The sequence below is a fragment of the Myiozetetes cayanensis genome, unplaced genomic scaffold (genome assembly GCF_022539395.1).
Source record: "Myiozetetes cayanensis isolate MyiCay16 unplaced genomic scaffold, myiCay2020 scf2-11, whole genome shotgun sequence".
Lineage (NCBI taxonomy): Eukaryota > Metazoa > Chordata > Aves > Passeriformes > Tyrannidae > Myiozetetes > Myiozetetes cayanensis.
In genome coordinates, this window is record NW_026087411.1 from 38,281,888 (window position 1) to 38,308,140 (window position 26,253).

Below are 26,253 nucleotides of genomic sequence, written 5' to 3' on the forward strand. Positions count from 1 at the left end.
AAATAGAGGATATGAATAATAAATTAAAAAAGAAGAGGTAAAAAAGAGAAATATGTTCAAATGAATGAAAAAGAAACCTTTAACTCAAAAGCAAACCAACACAGACATTTATGCTGTTACCAGAGAGTTCTCGCCGAGGCTGGCAAATTTGTTTCTTAAATCTTTGATAATATCGTGCTGCGGAAACAAAATTCATCAGGGTTGTTTTTTTTTTTTTCCACACTATTAGCTCTCCTGTGGTTAAATTGTGGTTTAAATTGATTTAAATTATGTGACAGATCTAGATGGAAGCATAAAAAGGAAAAAAAAAAATGGCAGCGTTGCTTCATATTTAGCCATGCTAAGGTTTGAAAGTTATGCCTTCATGTTTAAACCTCTTCCCGGGAGTTCAACAAAAGCAAAACAGAAACATACACACACACACACACATACACACACCACACGCACAAACCACCATCATGACAAAATCATGACATCACAGTTTCAAAATAGCTAAAATAAAATATTTTCATTTGCTTCAGATATCACTGAAAACTGATCAGTGTTTCTTTTCTTAAAACTCTTTCCTACTTCTAGTTACTTTTACTTTTAGACCCAACAATTTTTCATCTCTCTTTCACTAGAAAATTTATTATTCACAAGCCTAATGTCAACTATACTACTTTCATTATCTGATATTTTCTGGGGAGTTTATAAGTATGCTTACAGTGAGGATGTATCTGCATAATCTATAGACTAACTTCTTACAATGGCACAATAGAAGAACAGTCAAAAGAGGCATTGCCATACAGCTTAAAATGAGAGGAGTGATATTTCCTATGGAAATCAAGATGTCTCGGTAATTAGTAACAAAGAAGACCAAAAAAAAAGAAAACCAAAACCAACCAACCAAACCAATGCACCAATAAAGAAACACCACAAGCATTTCTTCTAAAAGCTACTGTTCTTTTGATGATAACGCCCAAAGATCGTGATTCCTTCTTCAGCTTGACCATGTTGTTTTACTGCTGCTTTCTCCATGAAAAGTTAATACATTTATATAAAATGTATGTGTGATGGCAGCACTTATAAGAAGTGGGCTACCCATTGCCTACAAAGTATACTAAATAATTAAGGTACCCCCATTTCTCTAAGACGTGTTTACACTGTTATCTGTACTACCAGTTTCAGCTTTTTGCACTTTATCCACTTGCTTGCCTGATGATGTCAAAAAAACTACCAAAATAATTAGGCAATGGTTTGAGTTTTTGGTCATTCACAAAACCATCACAACAATAGTAAAATACTTCTAAATGAAATATTTAAAATAACTTACCAGAATAAAAACAAAACAAAACAAACAAACAAACAAACAAACTCAAAAACCCAAAAAAATCCCTCACTGAGGACAAAGTCTATCTTATCTTGGATGTTTTCCATTCACATGGGAAAAAACTGACTACTTAGAAATGTATATACATGCATTCTGCTATCACAGACTTTTTCCAGCAACCTACCAAATCAAGGAAACTTTTGAAACATACTCCTTAAAAGCAGAGACCCAAAAATTTTTACTTAATTCTATTTTTTTTTTTGGGCGGGTTAAGTCATTATAAGCAATTGTATGCCAAAATACATTGGAAAACACCACAATTTTTTGATTGGATTTGTAGGTAACAAACTTGATAAAACCAAAGAGAAGCTTTAACTGACAAGTGTGTTACTGAAATTCTTCGTTTTCTTGTAATCCATACAGACAATAATACCTGGACTCTCCATTGGAGCTAAGACATATGGAGAGGTTTGTCTGCTGCCACCACTAAGCTCCAAGCCACAGATTGCCTCCGGCATAAGATCCCACTCTTACAGAGCATTCTCCTTTTTTTTTTTTAAATATGAAATCATGAAATTTAGTTAAAGAGAATGAACAAAAAGATGGAAAGAGAAGAAATTACCTCCAACTCAACTGTTAGAAGATAAATCCTTCTCCTTTGAATTGTCTTCATATTTTATGCTTTTCAAGACTTCTGTTTAGTCCAGAGAACAAATCCTATTAGACAAGCCTTACACTGCCAAAACTTGTGTTCATTTCAGTGTCAGGCACATGAGTAAAACCTATGTTATTAAAATATCAAGTGCTCATGCAAAATATTTATGCATATATTTTTATATACATCTTTATTTAAAATTTTATTCTTTAAGTTCAATATATGCTGGTTTATGCTCTATAAAGAAAATTGATTTTTCCCTAAATTACTACTTTTGGACTTCATCATTGAAGCATCACTGCTCTTACAGGGGATTTGGACTAGATGACCTTTAAAGGTCCTTTCCAGCACAAACTATTCTATGATTCTATGCATAAATAACCCACCCTGTAGTTTTAGAGTGAAAACCATGCATTAGGTTGCATATGTTCCATTGCGGGTAGGAAAAACTAATGAAAAACACATTTTTACATACTAATTGGAATATTTAATTTCTAAGAATTGATAAATTGATTAGAGAGTCTGACCTTAATTCCTATAATCCTTTAACAACACCAGTTGTTTATTGTAAATACATGGTGTATGGTTACTCTGTTTATTCAGGATTTGCGACAGTAAGAGACAACAGTAACATCTTCAACAAGCTAGAGCCTTAAAAGGTTGCATTATTTGTATGTAAAATTGAAAATATTTCTGTGCCTAAGTGATAGCATAATGTATCAGAAAAAGTAGTGAATACAGAAGTCTATCAACCAAGTTGCTACTAATAACAAGAATGAAAAAAACTAGCATAAGGAAGCTCTATTTCCCCCATTTCTTTTCTTCCTCTGAAGAGTCAATTTAAATCAATGTAATACAATTGAGTTTAAAAATATGAGCTGAATTATGACTCTTTTGTCTGAGTTCCCATCCCACACATATTAATACGTAGCATATTAATATGTAGCAACCAGCAGAGTCAGTAACTCAGATGTACAAATTTTTTTGCATTCAGTAGTAAAATGTTTCAATTTGAAATAATTTCCTACCAGATAGAATTAAAAGGGTAACCAATGAGACACCAATTCTACAGGGAGCCAACTGGCCATCTGTTCAATATGACAGAAAGTTAACTGAGAGACAAAGGGCAAGGATAACTGTAATAACTCAAAGCAAATAATAGCAGGTAAACAAGACAGGAACATAGTAAGACAAAGACAACTTTATGATGAATTTTTATTGTCACCTCTCTGTTGCCCACAGAGTGATTCCATTATAAATTAATTGTACAAAAATGAGACTACACTGCATCAGATATGGGTATGAAAATTGTCAATAAAATACACTTGGCTTTTTTATCAGATTCTAAAGTTGCCCAAATGTCTCTGTTGCTCTGTGAAAAGATTCAAGACTTTAAACATCACACATTTTTAAAGTCTAGAGCAGCAGTAGAGTTCTATTCCCATACAAATTGAACAGTCACTCTTTTCAGATGCACACACAGCATGGATTAAAAGAACTGCCTTCAACATGGAATTTTGAGACAGACTGCCAGACACAAAGAAACACACAAATGCACACACACACACACACACAGAGCTGGTATATATGGTTTCATATCTGTACAACTGTTTCCTGCCATGTATGAAAGAAGTAAGGATTGTTTCTTGTCTTTTTTTTTTTTTTTTCTCTTTTAAAACACTTCTCAGTCAGGAAGACAGAAAATTTTCTGTAGAGTATATAACATTTAGTGTATGTAACCAGGTAAGCAGGGTGACAGACAATTAGTATTTGAACAGCTGCATTATTGGAATAAAAAAACATATATATTGTTAGATTGCTTATATATTTCCTTTGAAGTTTTATAATACGCACTTTGTGTTTGTGGCTATTAATGCCTTTTAAATAACTTTTTGTGAATCCTTATAAGCACATTCATCTCCCAGGATAATGCCTTTATTGTATGAAGGTGGAACAGATCTGTGCAAATTTTTTGAAGGAGTATATAGTAAAGTTGATCCTGAAATACATCTTCTCTTCCCATAGCTGTGTGGGAAACCCTTTCTTTTGTGATCTGGATGTTAACAGAAGGCTAGCAAACAAAACACCAAAATCACCTTGCTCTTTCCATGCAGAAGGTTAAAATTGTTTCCCTACATTGCCACAGGCAATGAAATTTGACGTTACTGACTGGAGTCTGACCATCAGCTAAATCTGTGCATTCCAGATCTCAAGCAAGTCATCTCTACTTAGTCTAGCCACAGCACAAATAACTGTATTTAAACACCTCAGAAAAAAAAAACAACTAGTGACCCCACACACCATACCTTCTCTCAGAATATCAACCTTGCAGCGCTATCAGCAAGCAGCCTCAGTCAACAATGGGAACTAAGACTTTATAAGTGCATAAAGCAGGTAAGTAGGCTGCTGAATAAGCCATGGAACACCTTATAGAGACAAATGGTGAGGCTTTTTCGATGAGACACAAAAGACTGTGTAAGAAATTGAGCCAATAAAATAATTCATACTGTGAAATTTCAGAGCTATTGCCTCTATGTTCTTAGAGAAAACATGGAACAACTAGGAAGTCACTTTAGGTAATGAGTAGCTAAGGAGTTTCTATCAAATACTGTCATGACGAAGGGTAAGGACAGTCAATTCCAAAGGATCTGAATCAGATATGAACTATGATTGATGCTCTCTCTATGACAAATATCAGAAACAGAATTCTACCACTGTATTAGAAGTGTTTGTCTGCTAAGATACAGAAAAAAAGTCCAACTACTTTCGCTTAAGAGCCAAACAGATTGTTTCAATCAGTCAGATTAAATTATAACCAGAAAGAAGAAAACTGATGCACAAAAGGCAGCAAAACAATATGAACAAGCCAAATGACACTCTGTTTTCCCCAAAACAGTAACACTATTTTACATGACATATTCTACATAAATAATTCTTGGAGTCTTTCAAGAGTTTGTGCACAAGAAGGGTTTGGTAGAGATGTCATGCTGGAACTGAAATATTAAAAACATTTTCAAGACCCTTTAGTCGAACTTATCCAAGATGTTGGGCCTGAAAAATCACAAAATTAGACCCAGACAAATACACACATATTTTTTTTTTTGTTTTACCTTGCTGCGTTGTGATCCTGTCACCTTAAGGAAGGGCAAGGACAAGAAGCGAAATAGTAATAAGAAAAAGAAGTCCAAAATTTTTTTCTGCAGGTGACTGACCAAATACATACACAAAATTGCCTTTTGAACATATAAATACATTATTCAAACATAAGTTTCACAGCTATAGAAAAATATTAAGGAGAAACAAACAAATAGGATCTTCTCTCAAAAGAAGAAGTTGAATGTTGAACAAAGAACCCATTAAAATTTAGATAAGAAGTACTAATAAATTCCTTACTGATAATTTTTTTCAGTTATTTCAATTATTTCCTATTTATTGATTTTCACATTTATAAGCACAAGACTTTTGACACCTAACAAGTACATATGGTCTGAAAGAAGCTTATAGAAGTGAATATTCTTTGTTTACTCAATGATACATCACACATTGCATTTCCAGGGGGAAAAAAAAATAAACCCACTGAAATTTGGATTCATACTTAGATATTTACCAAGAAACAAAAATTTGTATATTGGGTGTATTAGTTGTAACTCAACTGGACTTCTGAGTGACTGAAAAGAATTTAGTATTGCTATTCTTTCTGATTTCTGTATACAGTCAAATAGGGAATATGTAGTTAAATAATTCAGTGCTATCTCATGTAGCATCATGTAGAAAACATACAGAACATCTGAAGTGCACAAAACAACATGAGTAAAAGTAAACATGACCCAAACCATTCCTCAAAAATCAAAACAGCATAGTTTTATATGAAATCAACCAGTACATTTAGAAATATTTCTAAGAAATAAGAAAAGTACATATTTCATGTTTCTGTGGTTTAGTAAAGGTATGAAATATAAGTATTAACTGCTTTGAAAGATATGAGACAACTTTTAATGTCAGAAGTGTAATACGCTGAAATAAATTAAAATATTAAATAATATTTATTTAATTCCCTCAGTGTCCCTCAGAAGACTTCATTTTATTAATGGAAAAAGAGAGACAGATCCCAGAGCAAACACATGACAAGGACTCATCTCTTACTCTTGTATTAAACTCTTGTGCATATCCTTGTACAGTGATGATCACTAAAAACTCAACATTGAACAACAATAAATACAGATCTCTCCTATTCTCAACATAAGCAAAAGATTAGCAGTACTGATGAATAAAAGCTTCCATTTTATTAAGAAGCACTAATATATATGTGAACATAAAACTACTGTATGAATTACTGGTACTGAATGAAAATGACTACTGCAAAAAGCACTATTATTTCAGTATTTTAACAATCCAAACTAAAGGTAGGGCACAATAATTTAAAAGACACAGACTGTTATTATCAGACTTCTATCATAAGTTTCTAGCCGTAATAGTTATTTTCAACAACTAAAAAGTTAAAGTCAATGAGATAAGTAAGTAAAATCCATTCAATTACTCTCTATATAATCTTATATTATGTGATACTATGCAAGTTTTTGTTTTACTAATATTAATCTGGTGACTCCTATCTGCCAATCCAGCTTGTGACATGCAGTTCACTGGCATAATAAGCTGCAGTAAGCCATGAACCAAGAAACATAAATGTCAGCTGGAAGCTATGAAATAATGTCTAACATGACAAGAAAAACAAAACAAATATAATCTTACTTCAAAACTCTTTACTTCTTCTTCACCATCATCGTCTTCTTCATCATGGCAGCTCTGATATCATGAAGAAAGAAAACATTTATTGATAAGTTGCAAGGGAGGAGGGCATAAGCCTTCCTTCACTTTACAAATATTTTTTTCTTGATCTTCTTCATTAGTTTTATTAAAACAGAAATTATGCAAAAGATATTAAAGAAGTTACCTTTGCCATAATGTCAGCATAAGCCATATACAGGAAATCTTCTTCCAATTTACTGGTTAATAGAGAGAGGAAAGGGAAAATGAAGATTAGAATCATTATTGTAGAACTGAAGTGCCAAAATATTTTCAAACATCTTACAAATATTTCTAAAGGATTTCTATGCTCACAATTAATTACAAAACCATTTTTGGAAAATGAAGACTTGATTAACTAATCCAAATAGAAAAGTACAGCCAACTATAAACAAAGTACTCAGAAATTCATAAACACCTTCCAGTGAAATGAACACAGTTAATTTTTCAATTATTCTTGAAATATACTTGTATTTCATGTTTAGAATATAACTGTCAATAGGGAACATAGACAGAAGACAGAGGTGTAGTAAGTCCTGAACACAGCATTCATAAGTGTGAAAAAGTCATGTTAAAATCTCTTTACATGCCACAAGTTAAAGAGGTCTGAGTGTAACTCAAACTCACCAAATGTTCATATGCACACATTTTGGCCTAGTCTATGCAATCTCACTTGAAAAGAGACATATATAACTTCAAATACAGGAGTAATCTGAAAATCTGCATACACTCTGCAGTCTCTCACACCATCCCTACCATTTTTCAGTCAAGGCTGTTCGACTGAATAGCAGAATAAGTTGATGTAAAGGATCAACTCTTTTAAGGCTTTCATCTTCTTCTGGTGGTTCCTCCCCAGGTTTCTTTAGAGAAAAAGAAAGATTTTAAAGTATATTCAATTATCTATAGTAAAAAATGTTTTACTCTGTGCAATTTACTAAACATTAACTACTAACATATGTAATTTTGATTTAGACAATAAGGAGGAAGCAAGTTCCAAGCAAGGTATGGAAACACTGAACCCTGACTGTTTACGACATGAAGACTCACAGAGATGATACCATTTGCAAAGCTTTGGATTTTGTCTCCTTGTAAAAATTAACCCTCTTCCCTAGATTCTGAAAATAACTTCAATCTTCTACTCTGTTATCCAAAACCAGTGGCAACGAGATACGATCATTTGCTATAATACCATTTGTTGCTTGCTGTGTTAACCAGGTTCACCAGCTAAAAATGAGAATCTTCTGTTTCAAGTCTTATGCCAGATATAATGTTCAGTGAGGAACTCAGAGAGACTTCAAGGGAAAAGAAATCCAAAACTGAAGCTCACCAATAGTTTTAGAAAGAAGGAGCCATATCTACCAACAGCAGTAATGTTGGCAGGGTGTAGAATTTTAGGAGATGACAAAACAGTAACATTCAAAAAATATTATATATCATTCAATAAATAAGATATAAGGTATAAAGAGGTTGGGGTTTTTTCATATGGTTATTTTGCTCTCAGGTTTAGACAGCTCTAGGTAGTTTATTTTAAAATAAAAATGTAGTCCTAAATATTATAATGTCAATGACCAAAGCAGTGTTTTGAAAAGAATCTATAGAAATCTGCCCTCTTACTTCTCATCTTTTGTCAAAAGACATTTCAGAAAGTAGGTTTTGCATATCAAGTTAGTAACAAAAATGCTTTGTCCAGACTTTTTTTTCTACAAAGAATCTGGTAGCTTAAAGAAAATTGGTTGCATAAATTATGCTCACTCTTCCTCCTTGTTTTCACCTAGCAGTATATACTAAAAAACAGATAAAGAAAAAAAAGACAGCACAAGTAATACATTACTATATTGTTAGATGTTATCTGTTAAGCAATAAGGATGGGTTGGTCATATAAGAGATATAAGGAAAATGGATTTTTTGCCTATTGAGAAAATAAATTTTGCATGACAAATAGATTCCTATGGGAATGCTTATAGATCTCTATGTGTAATACCCTTTCTATGTGCCTGTGAAGTCCATCTTTTTCCACTCAGCTGTACCAAACATGAGTTGTTGAAACTGAGAATTCACTTAAGTTGACATCTATGCACAATGATTTTTTCACATGCTACTCTGTAATGGCCATACAAGGCTCATTTTACATTCTGCAGTATGTGAAAATATTTACAGTATCAATAACAGCATCAGAACATTTATGGATGTCTTCCCCTGCACTTTATTTCAATCTCATTTAGAATCCTGACCTTTCTCATTAATTAACTGGCAGTATTTTGTACTTCATAATATTATCAGCCAGAATACCTGCCTAATGCTGTAAAAACTGATGAAGCAAAAGGTCAGAAGTTGTGTTAATGTGCTACCAGCTTTCATAGGTTTACTAAAATTAAATGGAAGATCAAATTCACCAATGACTGAGTTAAGTAGAACTCATTATTAAGCACAGCAGGAACACTAGAATCAAACGATTTTCTGACATTTCTGGGAAACAAATATTCTTAATTTTCAGTGTTTTGAGACATTTGCCCTATAGTTATCTAATTGGAAAATAAAAATCTTTAACTGAATGTAACATAAGAGGTTAAAGAAATGATGAAGGCTTAAAGCATTTAATTTTATAAAATCTAATTTTTAAATGTCCATTAAACATTTCGTTCTTATATAAGTTGTTATGTCCATTAATATCTACCAATAAAACTAATCAAGAATTATATCAAATAAGCTTAAGTGTTTATATAAACCATTTATTACAGTAGAAGCATTTTAACAATTAATAAAAAGTGTTGAATACCTTATGGAGTTAACATCAAACATTTACAGTCCAGTTCCCTTAGAGGCTTGATTTGTTGATTCAGAACTAAGAATTAGCAGAATTAAGCTCCTCAAAAAGAGCACAAGTGTATACTTTTTTCTTTTAATATCATAAGGGGAAGAAGTAGTGCCACTTTTGTGTAACAGACTTATGGACAGAAAATTCATTGAACAAAACTGCAAGTTTAAAGTCTAGTTCTCTGCTTTTAGGGGGTGAAAATGCTCAATTTCCATATCTCAGAAAAACCTCTTACCACAAGTCTATAAATTGCCAAGATCTGACAAAGTCAGGAATGAGATAACTTTGATTGTATTTCTCCCTTTAAATTATTATTTTTATAGCAGAAAAGAATACTTAAGATTCTCAATATTGAGAAAGAACTCACTATGGCATAGACAACCTCAGTGTATTAAATACAGAGAGCTGAAGGACAGGAAGTCTTGGCTATAGTTTCTGGGTTCTGGACTGATCCAGTTTTCCAACTAATATGTAATCAGTTCAGAAACTTCAGACAATCCTTCAAGCACATATCAGAGAACCCAAGGCTCCTCCTTTCTGCCCTTCCAGATAACAAGTTCTGGCACCACAGCCTGGTCTGTGACTCCATCTTGACAGTCCAGCAAATTTTTAATTCCTTGCTACACTAGGGTACAGTTTCTCTAACAGGAACCTTCACCAGTAACACAACAACATCTTTCAAAGTCCACTAAGAATTCTGGGTCAGTTCCACAGAGCTGAACAACAGAACCTCAAACTCTCACCCTCCAGGTGAGTGCTCTAATGCAGCAAGAATGGGATAGAAATTTATTTAAAAGACAGATAGGGTTTTTTTGCCCTTTTCAATGAAAGATGTAATGCATCTCTCCTTAGGAGAATGATGGAGACACACTTATCTGTATCTTTGAGGAATTACAAGGGAGTGCATGTAGTCTTTTACTAAAGGATGACATAGAAGCCAGTCCAGTCCGTTTCTGCCTTCTCTGAGACAGTTTTCCACTCAAGCTATCTGTTGGAAAGGAGTTCTTTGTAAACTTAGCAAATATATAGTTTCATAGAGGAGGTAAGGAGACAACTCTGTGTGAATGTAACTAAATGATCATGCTAGGTTATTTCTTTACATGTAAATACTTGCACATACATGTACACATGAAAAGAACTATGTTGTTCCACATTCCATATCTGAACACTCATGCTCCCAACTGCTAAAACCTAATTATTTTTGACAATGAACCTGCGTTATTCAAAACACTTGCAGATGTGATGGGATACATGAAATATTTTGAAATATTTTCAAAATTCTTCACAACCTGGTTAGTTGGTTGTTGGGGATCGTGTGGCACCAGAGGAGAACCTCGAGGGCAGAGACCAGGCATCTTTCGCAGAATGGAAAGCCAGATTTGTGGAAGGACTTAGTGTGGAAGGAATTGAAGTGGAAGTAACCACCATTTAGGACTTTTATGCAAAAGGTTACATTGATGGGGAAAACCTATATGTAGATTTGTCCTCCATTTTGTGTTTCTCCCTCATGGATTTTCTGCCCTGTCGGGCATCACAACAGTCTCCTCATTGGTTGAGATACAGCATTGTACCAACCAATCACACTGTTTGGCGGGCTTTGACACTTAGCCATGCCCTAGTTACCGCCCAGTTCAACCCCCTCATGTTTATTCATTCCCTATTATCCAACCATTGTATGAGGATTTGCATGCTCCTCCTTATCTCCACCCTCGTTCCAGATCCTTCCAACCCAGACCCTATAAAACCCCTCCATTTTCCTTAATAAAGTTGAATCAGCCTTGGCTGTTGCTGGTACCACATCTGCATCTTGCCTCTCATTGAGTTGCATGAGCGCGTGTGGCAAGGAGCCAGCCTGTAGATCTCTCCTTTTCCACCTCAGAGGAGAGCAACGAACCTCGAGCTCGTTTGCTCCCTTCCAAGACGCAAAACCGCAACAGCTGGTTTTAAGCATAAGGTTCAAACAGTAAAAGCAAATTATTATTTTTTCTAACAGCAATTTTCCAGTGAGCTTCTTTCTTCTCTCTATTGCAGAGAGTAGGCACTTCTCACAATAAAAAGACTGGTCTCAAACTATGTTCCGTTGGGCCTCTCAGAGGCTGAATCAGTTCCTAGTACTAGTTCTTGCCCAACATGTGAAAGAACTACTTTTAAGGACTGAGGAACAAGACTTAACTGAAAAATACCATAGGGATTTACCAGGCTAAAGACATGGCTCTTCTGTGCAGAAGAAGTAGACTGTCTGCTTCTGAGGAACTGATTAATCTAAGACCAGAATTCCTCTAGTTTCATATTCTAACCTTTTGACTTAAATGGCTTTAATACAGATTACGAAGTCCTTAAATACACAAAGATGCAAAAGAGGAGGGAATAGCCTGTTCCCCTTTTCCACAGGTCAGAAGATAAGAGATAGGGGAATCACAGCAACCGGTATGTAATTTAGATTAAAGATTTATAAACGGTGTTTGAAGCCCTGAAGCAGACTGCCTGAGGGGATTTTGGTATCTCCATCACTTGCAATTTTTAAAACCTGTCAGAGTGACTTGTTATAGCTTGTCCCTTTGGATAGAGATCACTTAGGTAATACCTTAGGTACCTCACAGACATAAGTATTACTATACAAGATGAATGCTAATAAATTCCTATGACCCTTTGCACCCAGACGTACTGCTAAGTCTTCTATCAGTTTGTCTTCAAAATAGTGTTCTTCTGTTTCAATCCAAGATTTATCATAGCCTTGAAGAAAGAGGTTGACAGCTCGGTGCCTAGAAAGGGACATTTAAAACAAAAGCTGTAAACTTTTAAAGAGAAAAGTTGGTCAATATAAGTTTCATTTAGCTTGAAGTACCATCCAATGATTAAAACTCTAATTTAAAAGCAAAACAAAATTTCTATGGTTATCCATTTCAAAGAATAAGTTTACATTAAAATGTTCCATTCAAAACTTGCCCCATTAACTTGTAAAACTGATATTAACATGCAGTCATAATCACTTAGGAACAGATAATAAATAGAATTTTAAATACATTTAAACATAATAAATAAATTTTAAAAATTACCAAATTAGTGGTTTTTATTTTTAATATTATTTTATTATTTTATTTTTTCATATTATTTTAATTTAAATATTAAGATAACAGCAATAGATAACTTTGGATTGTGCTCAAATAATTGCATTTTTTAATGTTCAGCATTACACTTGACTATCTAAATCAAAAAGAGAATTTTTTTCCAAACTCCATGAAATTAAGTCAATGATGAGGCTACTAAGCAAGAGAGGGTAAGCCACTGATGGGTCTTGGTGTTTATTTGTTTCTTGAGGATTCAATGCAAAATGGAATGTCTGACAACCAATTCCCCATGAAGAATTTTATTAATCGTCTAAATTTTTTTATACAAATCCCAGTCCCATATACTGAAAAGGAAGAAGTATAATTAAAATATAGAGTAATGCTAGTAATTTGTAGGTGAGCTACTTGTTAAAGTAACAACAGCTACAGATGGATATATCTGTGTTTTATTCTCAACTGTCATGGCAGCTTCATTTTATGGTAGTATGATTCTCATGCCCTAGTTCCTCCTGGGACAGACTTCAAGGTTCATCCTACTAACTACGGTAATGACAACAATATGCATGGTTTTGGGAAAAAAAATAGAACTCTATTATATTGAAAAGATCAGATACAAGTGTTCTGAAAATTAGTCTTAGAAATTGTACTGAAAAAAAAGTCTCTACTTTTACTGAATGTATATTCCTTCCAGAATCTCAGGATCCGGAAACTTTCTTGACTAGACATCCCATTCGCTATTGAACAAGAAAGAAGAGGAAAAGGAGCCACAGGAAAATGTGTTAAATGCCTAGAGTAATTTTTGTCTAATAAAATGCCCTTCCCAAAAGTGCACAATAAATAAACAAACAAGTTTTCAAATAAAAACTGTCCATTTATTTCCTGCATATGGAACATCTAGCATCTAATAGTTAACTTTGTACTTCCTGAGCTGTACTACGACCTGGGAAGAAATTTATCTCCCAAGATGATATTACTGTGACACCAACATGTCAGTTTCTGCATTTTTATCTCCTATGAAAGGTATCTGCTTTTCAGAAAAGAAAACATACTAGGAGGAACAGCTGAAATAACATCAGGAGGAGAGAATCAGAAATTTAAAATTATAGTTTTTGTTATTCTTTTCAGAAGACGGAAGTAATTAGATCTAATAAAACTGAGTAATATACAAACCATATTACCACCCAGTTTATGAATTACTGGTTTAGAATTTTTTCCTTTTGATCTTGCCAAATAGCACAGTATGAACATTAGTGCATTTGTGAAAGAAAAGTATAGGTCTTACCTTGGCAGATTATATAGGGGTGCCATTCTAAAGCAGGCAACTACTGCTCTTTTCCTCTGTTTAGACAACAGCTTATGCCACACTGCTTTTTTGGACCGCTGAGGATGCTCAACCTGTTATGTAAAATAAACAGGGAAAAATAAATGATGTGGCAATATCCCCGCTGCCTGGACATAGTAATATTAGTAAAAATGTTAGTTAATGGATAAATTAAGTTGAAAGGTAACAGAAGAATAATAGATTAGGAAAAGTGTTCTAGACAGAGTTCAAGCAGTAAACCAAGTTGTAGAGTCAGAATATAGGAAATAAAGCAAAAATCTCCCTTTCCTGGTATGACACAGATATTCTCCTTTTATACTTCGTTCTACTTCTTCTCTCTTTTGGATAGAATACTATCATCATTAAGGCTGTGTCTCAGGAAACCTTCACTTCTAATACAAAGAATATTCACTCATTCTGTCTTTTATATGTAACTCTTCGCTTATGTACAGGTAAATTGTACACCTTCACATGGCCTCATACAGTATTTTTGAAGTAATTGTCCTAAATACAATTAATCATTTATTTGTAACATTTACCATGATCAGCTACGATGAAAATTAATTAATCCTAAAAAAGAGAAACAAGTACAAAGACTTAGGACTAAATCTCTTTCATGAATCAGCACAGCTAGAATGTACACAAAAAACTCCAAAACACTTCAGCTACATTTCATAAACTTACAGCTCTATCTTAAGATAGATCTTTCTGCATCATGGCTCTACAGTAGCATGCAGTGAAATCTGCTGTGCTCCAATAACTGACTGGATAACTGGGAGCCATGATTACAGGCTGTGCTACAGATCACTCCTTTCCCACAGCCTGTTCACAGTTTTTGTGATTTGTTTCACAAGTCTTCCAAAGAGATTATATAACTTGATTTAACCTTCATGGGTTTTGTAGAGTTAAGGAACTTTTGTTGAGAGTTGTTTGTTTGTTTGGGGAGGGGTGTTGTTTCTTTTACAGAGAACTATGCTCTGTGTTCCAGCATCATCAAAGAAATCAATGGAAGTTAGCATTTGTATCTTGAAAGACTTCATGATTCTCCCTCGTAACCAAGTTAGGCATTATATTTAAAATACATAGTGATGATCCTGATGTTTATGTAGACTCGATATTCAATCAAAATTTGGTTATCCAGTTTAGTGAAATACAGAAAAAAATCATACTTTAACCATAAACATTTATTAAACAGACAAAAATACTGCCAAGCATTCAGTGAAATAGATAATTATACTTGTAAGAATAAATGGTGACAATCTTAAATAAGTTCCTTCTAAAAGTTAAAATAGAAATGAAAAATATTTGTTAAGAGAAAGGACAAAAAAGCACTCACTGTAAACTTATTTACAGTCACAAAACAAAGTCAGTACAGACAAATCCAAATGTGAAAGTTAGGTAATTAGTAATATCTCCATAAACAATTATAAACCCTTCTATACTTTCCCAAAAGAAATAGCCTCGGCCTACACAAGCAGATTTCTGAAAATAATAAAAACAAAGCAGTTAGTTGTGCATGGAAAGAAAATACAAGGAATAAACTGATCATTACTAGTTGCAATAAGAAAAGCATTCAAAGACTGTATGTATGGAAACAGAGGGTTTGCATACAGAGAGCAAAGGATTGCTCAAGACATCATAAAAACAGATGCAGTGTTCACATATTCATTATTTTTAAAGACATCAAATTACCCACTTCAGTAACAAAAGCACCTGCGCATTTGGCTACACAAGATAAGCAAAGCTCTGGGGCTAAATGTTTAAACAAATAGGTGCAAGGTAGCCATAAAAAAAGCAGAAAGCATTTACTTGACAAGTCATTGTTTAAGTCTGATCAGAAGGACTGATCTTAAATGTTGATCTGATATTACAATGGTAATCCATCCTGTTCTGTACTACTGCTGGAGTATATATACTGTCAGAAAATGCATAAGACAGGTATCATACCTTGATTTTCACTCACTGGAACAATTCCTCCAAACTACACAAGCTTAATCAATTTATATACATGATGGTAAAGCTAAAATACCAGAAACCAAGATTGGTATATGCTCTTTGAACTCAAATACAAGCTGAATTATGCAGCTCTGTATATGCAAATCACTCCTTTCAGCTCAGTTAACTTTGATAAAACCAGTGTAAGAGACAAGACTTTTTGCTTCCTCTCCCTTTTCTAGTTTTCCTCTATTTTTCCTTCCTCACAGCAACCCTATATCTTTTCAAATCAGCACCTGTTCTTCTGTCTCTCTCTCTCTATCTTTAGTTGGCAAACCATGATTGACATGTATTTACTTCCATATTCCATCACTTTTTGCTCACTCCACACGTATTCAGCAACAGGTAGAATTTACTGACTCCTCTTCACCCTTCTCTACCAAACTGTGTAAGGGTGCTGAACTTGAAGCACTATATTAAGAAGAGTTGTGTGATGAAACAGACAGAACGCAGTATTCACATCAGCACACTTGCTGCAGAGCACATTCACATATCTCTCAGGTTCCTACAGTGATCTCATCATGACATGGAAACTTCCTGACATCAGATCCGAAATCCTGTGCCAAGCTTCTAAGTGAAATTAACTGATCTAAGGAGAAGGCAAGAAAGCCTTGAATTCTCAAATGTTCTTTGAAAAGGAAAAAAAATAAATCTTGAGTAAATTTTACATGCAGACAGTTTATAGTTTGCAGTGTGCAACCATCAGTTGCATCCTTAAACTCATAAATACTCAAACCCATCAACACCCTCCAAGTTAATGTCCTGTTTCTTCAGTACATTTTAAAAGGAAAAGCCTGGAAAACACAGAGTAAAAATGATGTGCAAAACAAGTAACAATTAAATAAATAAAATGGCAAAACTAATTTACCAAGTAGTCTTTGACCTCTAAGATGTATCAATATAAGAGATTTTTTATTTCAAATTTTAAAGAATAATGCTAGTGGGAAGAAAGATACAAAATAAAATAGAGAATTATTTAAATGAAACTCACTCTAGATCCAGTCACATGGGAAGTTCATAAAAAAAAATAGATAATATAATAGAGCTCTGTAGCAGACTCTTAAATAGCTTAAGACTCTGGCAGAACTTTCGCAGAAAAAACGATTCCTCCAACTTGCTTATACTGTTTTTTGAATGCAGCAAGGAATATATGAGTTGGCCATGCTGGTCAAACAAATTATTTTCAGATCTGCTGCAAACACACTGTGTGATCAATATGACCACAAGATTTGATTAGAAAACACAAGACTAAGCATGTAAACAGTAGCCATCAAAGTAAAGAAAAAAGAGTATAACATTAAATACAGCAGGTGAAAGGATAAATAAAAGAGTAAATATTTTTATTCAGATTAAGAAGCAATGGAATTGGTAAAATATGTCTAACCTGCTCCAGGTGAAACAGTACATTAGCTATATCAAGGACCCTTTCCACAGTCTTCTCTGGATCTGAGCAATCTTCAGTCCTGTTTGGTAAATCTTTGTAAAGTGCCATCTGCCACCTAATGGCGGGATCCTCAAGCTGCAGGAGAAAGATTTCACATGTCACAAAGTCAAAACGTTCCAAACATAGGTTCAGTTTAATGAGTATAGACTGCAGCAAAGGTCAACGGAAGCACTTTTTATGGCTAACCAGCACCTTTACGTGGCAAACCCATAAAGTATCCACTATACTGTCTGTGAGACCAAAACTAAAGACTCATTTGTGCAATATTTTTAAGAGCTTCCATAAAAATGTTTTGGGTTGGAAGGGACCTTAAAGACCATCTAGTTCCAACCCCTCTGCCATGGGCAAGGACACCTTCCATGAGACCAGATTGCTCAAAGCCCTGTCCAACCTGACTTTGAACACTTCCAGGGATCATGCATCCACAGTTTCTGGGGGCAACCTATTCCAGAGAACTAAAGTGCTAATAATCATACAAACAGCAAATGATCATGGGACAAAAAATAGCACTGGCACCAGTAAACAATACATTATTTGAGAAAAGTAATGAATATGAGGTTGACAGGCATAACTTAGTACACTGACTTTCCCATTAAAAAGCCAATATTAATAAACTAATTGAAATTGTTGCTCTAGTAGTTATAATTACTTCATTTTCAGTCATGGAAATGAGCAGTATTACTATTATTTATGTCTACTTTTAAATTTTTTTATCAATTGTTAGAAAATCCTTATTTTATCAATTACCAGTTAAAAAATGACAAGTTAATTTAGGAAAAATTATAAAGAAGTGTAAAAAATCCATATTTTTTTCTAAAATGTCTCCTTACATTTCATTTTTTTCTATTTTACTGCTCTTTACTTCTCTGTTTTATAATTAATTATCTCTCTTTTGGTTTATTTTGTCTCCCCAGACCTGCTAATCAATGCTGATGCAACACAGTTTGCAACTATTTACTGTGCCAGTGATACTGATGACAAATGCAATGCCTAACCCATTTTTCTGAGAACTGTGGCCAGTGATCATTCCTGGTAATGCAGTTAATGTTTCAATCACATTGGCCTGGATGCCTAGAGCAGTTAGGGGCCTAAACAGTACAGACTCAAATAAGGCTTGAACTCAACACTTCCTTGTCTAACAAATCTCTGCGGATTTCAATTTGTGCCTAAGGTGAGACAATAATGCTACTTCACCTCCACAAAACATCTTAAGATACACAGTTTAATCAAGTTCCAGGAATTATTATAAACTTACACAGTCGTTCAATAATAGTTTATTACAACCTAGAAAGCCACAATTGGCAGGCATTTCTTCCACCTTTCGGCTTTTCCATTTCTTAACAACTGTCACATCCACAGTCTTTGTGTGAGCATTTGACTGGATCATCATGAATGGATAGTCCACAAAAGACTTTTTAATCAGAGGTGGAGATGTCTTTTGATCTGAGGACTTCTCACATTCTACCAAGGTACAGCTTTTTTGTATAGGTAGTTTTCTAAGGGTATGAGTAGTTGACATTTCAAGGTGTGAATTAGAATGGCTGGAAGAAGATTTTGGTGACTTGAGCTTCATCCATGTCAAAATGAATGCAAGTTTCGTCATCAATTTCTTGAAATAAAAGGCTCGGTACTGAGTAACAGCATGCAGGCATGCAAGGAAAGGAAAGACAGAAACAGGGTGAAGACAAATGTAGACAAAGGTAGACAAATGCATGAAACAGATGCCACAACATTAATAGCCTAAAGATTCAGAGGGATGATTCTCAAACAGTGCTTTTTTCCAAAGAGAAATCAAGATTAATTTTAGCTCTAACATAAATGACAGAACACAGTGTCTGTGAGAAGCAGGTAGTTAACAGAAAACACCATTTGAAGAATGAATATTGTTATGACTGGAAGAAAACCAGCCTTTCAAAAAATAGTATTTTTCCTATGTTTTGAAAGCCACTTCACACAAACACCATTATAACTAAGTTACACACTAATTCATAGCATTAAATAATAATTTAACTTTATGAGACCATTTGACCCACATTCTTTTTATGTTTTACTCAATCAGATGACAAAAGGGTAGTGTATGCATAGAGCACGATAGCATCATTTTCCTTAACAAGAAACATCATACTTGGCTGTACCTGACATGTACTTGAGTCATTCACAACGGTGACTGAATGCTAATGACACCAGAGAATTACGGCATAAATTATACTGTGCTTTGCACATAACTACTGAATTTAACTTTATACATTATACTTTTAAGTAATTAAGATACACACTTAGGTTTCATGTGAACTCTAGAATATGGCAGTGATAAACGATTAATATTTTCTGTAGTTGAGTTGACTACTTTTCACACGCAGGTCAAATTTAGAGCTTTTCAAAGCTGCTAAAGAGGTATGTAAATAGCTATAAAACCAAGACAGCTACAATAGCTGTTTAGTTTTGTTATCTATCTATTATGTGGTTCTCTTTCAGATTTTCATCTTCCACTGGGAATTCATTTCAGAACAGGAAAATCTAAAGTCACTTACAGCTGGATTAACTAAGATTACTGCCTTTTTAATAATCAAGGCCCTGAGTAATTTCATCAATCTAAGAAATTTAAAAGCACTTTTATTCTCATGTTGTATAAAGAAAGGAGGTGATATACTGCCTAATAATAGCAAACTTCTAATTGAAGCACAGGAAGTTTCTGAAGAGAAAGCATGGGTCAAGGTGTTAAGATGTATCATTCCTTATAGTCAACAAAGCAGTAACAGACAGAAATTTCTTAAGAGCAGAATGTAACACTGAAGAAACAAAACAGAAACTGAAGTAGTTAAACCAGGAAGACAAGTGTTAAATAGCAACATGAAATGCCAGGGAAGACTTAAAACTGCATGGTTCACAAAATGACAATATAGACATACTGAAAAAAAACCAGAACAGAAATATCTATTTTCATCATTACGAGAACACTACTGAAGTTTATTCACAAAATCACCTCACATTTAAGGTTTTTATGTTCATGGCATGCACACTGCTTACATTAAGATCTTCAGAAATGCTCTTTTCTTCCTAGTACTTCGCCTGTGTGTTTTCTTCTGCTTCTCAGTATGTAACAATATTTACTATATATGCATAAGTATTTCAAGTTTTGCTTTCAGTGGTAAATTTTCTATGTGCAATCCCTATAATTTAAAGCTAGTGGATTTTTATTTGCGGTATTTTAAGAAAAATGCTAACTGTCAGCTTTGCAAAACGATGCATCTTCTTGTGAGCTCCCAGAAACCCCAACCTCCCCATAATCTTGCTTGACATGGAAGCAAAACAATGAAAACATGATGGGAAAAGATTAATCTTCACATATTATTCAGGAATAATTATCCTATTACGAGCTCATTAAAAAAAATTATTATTGCCATGCACTGATTGCGGTAGAATCTAGACTTTTGGATGATTCTTAAATACCCTTAAAAAAAAAAACCAAAAAAAACACATCAGATTTTCAACTCACATGTTTACTCTCTTGTGACCTTTTTATGAGCACAGGAAATACTAGTTAGTTTTTTTCTTGAGGTGAATAAAACACAACGCAGGGGGAGGAGATAAAGGACAATACTAAATAAAGCATCATCCATAGGTACAATTCTTCCTTCAATGGAGGAGAGGCGTAATTTTATTACATTTTCATTATACTTCCATATTCTGGCTTCTTTGTCATTATTTGAAACGATAATAAAACTTTTCAACTACACTGGCCATTTCAGGAATTTTTCTCTAGGGCTATTCATCTCGTACTAACTGGAATTCAGTAATAAAACCTGACTTTTTTCCCAAAATACCTGCTTTTCCCTGGGCTGCTGAAAGTCAGGAAAAAAACTTAGGAAACTAAAGGTTTTTCACTTTACAATGTATGCCAAGGCTCCCTTTTCCTTTACAGTTCAAATTGAAACTAAGTAACTCTAAGCATTTTGCAGATTTTTTCTCAAATAATAGTAGGTGGAGTTTAAACAGTGCTAAACGATGCTTCCAGCTCCAATTTCATATTAATGCTGTGCATAGCAAAGGATTTGAAGCCCCACATATTATCATACATGATGCATATGTACACAAATCAAAAGCCTACCATTTAGCAATTGACATGAACAAGCTACTTGACAGAAGAGAAAAAGGGACTACAAGTTATCCTAATGAACCAAGGCAGGTTGTCATTTTACGGCACCAACAAATGAATTCAAAGGAAGAAAAAGCATATTTAAAAAATGCATATAGATTACCTTGCCCTGAAGGTGAAGATTACTGCGGATGACATCTCGTACTTCATCTTCAGTATCTTTCTGCCAATGGATTACAAATCATATGAATTAGGAATAGAAGGTAATTAGGAAAAGTTATGATTCATTAAATATCAGTCTTAGGTTTCATTGGATGATGAATAAAACTGACGGTGTGGAAGACTGAGGAAAATCTCAGAGACAAATCTTTTTTGAACCAGGCCAGAACTAGCCATATGCAAGCTTGCAGTAACAAATTCTGGATGGCATCATACATATTTGATCACAGTAACACACTAATGCAAGTCTGAATTAAAATTACTAGTATACATGTAACCAAAATTTGAACAATAAAATGATTCAAATAAAACCAATAACATGAACACAGCCTTCTCTGATTTGATTTCTGGGTTTTTTTGAAATCTTTTATCCTATATAACATTCAGTTCTTCTGCCCAAAGGTCATAACCTGGCAGGGTGTATGGAGTATCACTACTTAAGAAAGGAGTATATTCCAAATTACAATCACTTTATTGCACTGTGATTTTACACCCAGAAGAATCAGTTTTAAATCAGTCTATACCTACAAAACCTCTTGCATCCACATGAGAGTGACCAAAAGGAATTAGTTATGATATTGGGCATAGAATCTAGGAAACATCTAGTCCTTAATTTTATTTCTAAATTCAAGCTTCATAAAATATAGCAAACTCAGCATTAAAAATTAAAAGAGAAGAATAACTTTTAATTTAACAATGTCAACTTTATTCATCTACTGATCATATAGAAGATAAGTATGTCCAAACTGAAATGTTTTAAGCCATGAGAACTATATGCAGATAACTATTTACCATAATCATCCATTGTGCCTTTATATTATGGAATTATAGTCATGTTTCTCTGTGTCACACTATAAGATGAACACAGGGTGAAATACTCAAATAATTTCGTTAGTAAAATATTTCTACCTTTTGCAAGTGCAAAAAGAGCACCTACCATGCTAAATCGATTTTTGGCCAGTGCAATTAGCTCTTGGTCTCCAGGAGCACAAATGTTTAGGCCGATGGGAAGTAATCTCTTCAGTGCTGCCACAATGAGAGAGGTCTGCATAGAGTACCGGTCACCTTTTCGCTTCATCTTCTTCCTCTCCTGGTCAGAAACTGCTGCCTTCAGAATAAAGCAAAGACGAAAGAAAAAAAAAAAATCTCATATTAAATAAAAGAATTGTACTAGCAACTTTCTAATTGTCTCTGGTTTGAAAATCTCCTTATTACCTATACAGGTGCAACTGTATCCAATGGTACTGCCATTATACCACTGCCAACATTTTGCACCAATATCTGTAAAGTCCACCGTGTTTCTCAAATGACTGTGTTTTGAATCTCAACCCAGGGTTTTCAACAGATCTTATTACAAAATCCACTAACCAACAAAACCTTTCCAAACAAATGAACAAACACCATCAAAAAACCCAAACCCCACAAAAAACCCCTAAATTCACTAAAATAAAAATCAAACAAAAAAAAGCACTTCTCTGGAGTCCTCCTGTCTCCTCCTCCTTTGTAACAAGAGAAATATAAAGATCTTTACACTACCTTAGACATCTTAGATTTGGTGTCACTGATAAGGAAAGACATGTTGTTGATTTCATTTTGTACCACAAAGTTCTGCTCTTCCCTTTTGAAATTCTGGAAATATACAGAAAATCTCAGTTAGAAGCACTTATTTGAGTAATCTATCTAAACATGTCTTAAATAAAAGTTTAAATTAACTGGAAATCTGTAAAATCCACAAGATAAGACAAGAAGAGTAAAAATTAACAGATGATAAATAATGTCCTTGAATTTCACATTTATTTGCATGGCATAGCTAAGGTGGTTGTACATTTGAGGGGTTTTTTCCATGTTAGAGAGAAGGAAATGTTTCTCTAGCTATTAAACAGACATGATAAAAGTCTCATTCCTCCTCCAATTCAAAATAAAAACGTTGTCCAGGATTTTCCTCACTAGTAAATATTCACTTAATTTTTGCTCCTTTATAAATTTTCACTATATTCAGATACATAAGAAAATTTTTAAATAAAAGACTGAGCTTGTGAGTACACAAGTAGTTTGATGATCCAGTATCTACTGTGTAACAAGTTTTTGTGAATAGTGGTGTTAAATATTACAGTTAAATTCAGGTACAAGTATAGAATTTAAAAGGCATCTTGTTTCTCATGAAGGAATTGAAGTTATGGCAAAAAAGACATTTAGTATAGCCAACAGTCCATACAGAGATGAAAGTATTTAGTCTCTTTTGCTTTTTTAATTCTTTGTGTTCTGGTGTTCACTGAATCCTGTGCCTGATTATGTCTGGTTATAAAAAGGCTATGGGGTAGGAAAAAAAAAAAAAAAAAAAAAAAAGGACACAAAACAATGAGCTTAATATATTAAAAAAATATTTAAAAAAACCCAAACAAGGAGAAAACCCACAACAACAACAACAAAAAAGAATCTGTAAGTAAAATATCTACAATCAGTGTTCTTATGTTACAAAATCTTTATCAACTCTCATAGCTACTGTGCAATTTCAATAGTGTCAGAAATGTGGAAGTCATTAATACCTTCCCATCTGCAGTTTCAATTCTGTCACTAAATGTGTTTTACAAACATATTTGATCTACTTTTTTAAAAACCTCATTAAAACAAATATTTATCAAGAAATTACTTACATGAGACTTTGACCAGTAAATGAAGACCTCAGCCACCATGCGGAACAACTCTTCCGCTTCAGGGTTAGGCTCCTTCAGCCATTTTGCCCTAAAATTTGGTAAAAGGGTAAAAATGCCGATGATCCTCACTGTCTTTATACTTTGAAATCAGTGTACAACATTTTACAAGGATACATGTCAACAAAACCAAGCATGCATGCTTTTAATCCTTTCTGGTGGCTTTTTGCTGTCCTATTTCAAAACCCTTTAAATCCTTCTACATTAATCCTTGGTCTAATCCAATAGATTTTGACTGCAATTTTTTTGTTTTCTGCTGAAAAATACCCCAGCTCCTCCTAAAAGTCACAAAGCATTAGCTTGAGCAACTTCAAGATTGTCAGACTGAGTAAAAGCTACTTTAATTCAGTGCTAGGCATATCAAGGGATAAGAAATGGTATCAATAAACAGGAAGGTTTTATGAGCTTCACTGACCTATTCCTCTCCACATACCTGTTATAGTCCACAAATCTAATCAACAAAGGGTAGAAGGCATAGAGGTCCCGTGCCAAAGTGGTGAACTCATCTAGGATGAGCAGTTCAGACTCCGACATGTCACCTCTGCCTTCTGCTCTTAGATGTTCTTCATCCGATACAACCACTGCTGCTTTTTTCTTTAGTTTATCCATCAGTGGAAGGAAGTGTGTCTTTAAGAGCTGTGGCTTCGCTTTACTTATGATGGGCTGGGAAAACACTATTTAAGGCAATGAATATTATAATATATACCTGGCCACAAAATATAAATAAAAACTTTTACCTTTTCCCACTTCCTTGAGTCTCATTTCTAGGCTACAAAGTAAAATCCTGCCCCCATTGAAATCAGCAGAAGTTTTGCCCAGAATTAAATGTGGTCAGGATTTCACAAAGTCAGTTCAGTTTGTCACTGTGAGGGCAGACTAAGCTTGCAAGATCATAAAAATTGAAATACCTTCTTACCGGTATTCTGTCAGAATGGTATTTGTCCATATAGTTTTACTGAGCAATGTAGAAGTTGTTTAATGGTATGTGGGTGGATACATGTATAGATAGCTACATAATGCACACACAAGTTTTCTCAGCTACTGGCCTCCCTTTTGAACTTTGCTTTTTAACTTGTGTGAAGTGGAACTCAAAAACATTCCCTGGTTATTTGAAAACCTAAGGAAACAGCCTGCCTGTATTTCTTATGCATGTTAGGAAGACTTGCATGTAGACACAAATGAGACGACCGTTCATGTCAGACTCATTAGCACAAGCTTTTGCAAATCTACTCATAAGAACAAATATGTAAATTAGCATTGGGCCCATTAGTGCAAACTCATTTGTAATATATTGATTAAATTACAAAGAATTTGTCAGTTACCACCTATCCTTAGAGTACATTACATTACTAACCCTCAAAAGACTAGGAATTCAGAGTGCTACCATGAATGAAATTACTATTACAGCAAGTACTTGAAAATCATAAGAAAGTCTAATTGAAAAATTGAATCCACGCCACTGAAGTGACTTTTCCTCAGAGACTGTAACACTGAGAAATAAAGTGGTTTTAAATAACTTTTAAGATGTTATTGCAATGAAGTTAATGTAAGGATTACTAAAATGACATGAACATTTCCAGATTTTATTGTAATGGATATCTTAGATATACACCTTCAAAACCACATTTTAAGGATCCAGCACTCACACAGAATAGCAAAGAACTGTACAATGCCTGCAAAAGGAAACCTGCTATATAATGAAAATTAGCCAAATAACAATAACCCTTGAATTCAATATACTGCAAAATGCATATGTGTATATTCTGAGGAAAAAGAAATAGTCTAATGTACTTCTTATACTACTTATTAAGAGA

At 34.1% G+C, this 26,253-nt stretch overlaps 1 protein-coding gene across 6 annotated transcripts in view; it reads right to left on the minus strand.

Annotated features, from left to right (window-relative positions):
- The window catches only part of RYR2 (ryanodine receptor 2), a 401,127-nt gene that overhangs the window by 50,017 nt on the left and 324,857 nt on the right, over positions 1–26,253 (minus strand). For 3 of the 6 annotated variants that reach the window (XM_050316682.1, XM_050316681.1, XM_050316683.1), the window contains 12 exons: positions 24,873–25,113; positions 24,383–24,470; positions 23,265–23,357; positions 22,666–22,836; positions 21,673–21,732; positions 17,354–17,488; positions 13,936–14,048; positions 12,251–12,347; positions 7,527–7,630; positions 6,919–6,970; positions 6,717–6,770; positions 5,078–5,101 (listed from right to left, as the gene is read on the minus strand). In XM_050316682.1, the coding sequence (XP_050172639.1) occupies positions 5,078–5,101; positions 6,717–6,770; positions 6,919–6,970; positions 7,527–7,630; positions 12,251–12,347; positions 13,936–14,048; positions 17,354–17,488; positions 21,673–21,732; positions 22,666–22,836; positions 23,265–23,357; positions 24,383–24,470; positions 24,873–25,113 (1,232 nt within the window). The remainder of the gene's footprint in view (positions 1–5,077; positions 5,102–6,716; positions 6,771–6,918; positions 6,971–7,526; positions 7,631–12,250; positions 12,348–13,935; positions 14,049–17,353; positions 17,489–21,672; positions 21,733–22,665; positions 22,837–23,264; positions 23,358–24,382; positions 24,471–24,872; positions 25,114–26,253) is intronic. The other 3 variants (XM_050316684.1, XM_050316687.1, XM_050316685.1) reach the window with 1 other exon arrangement.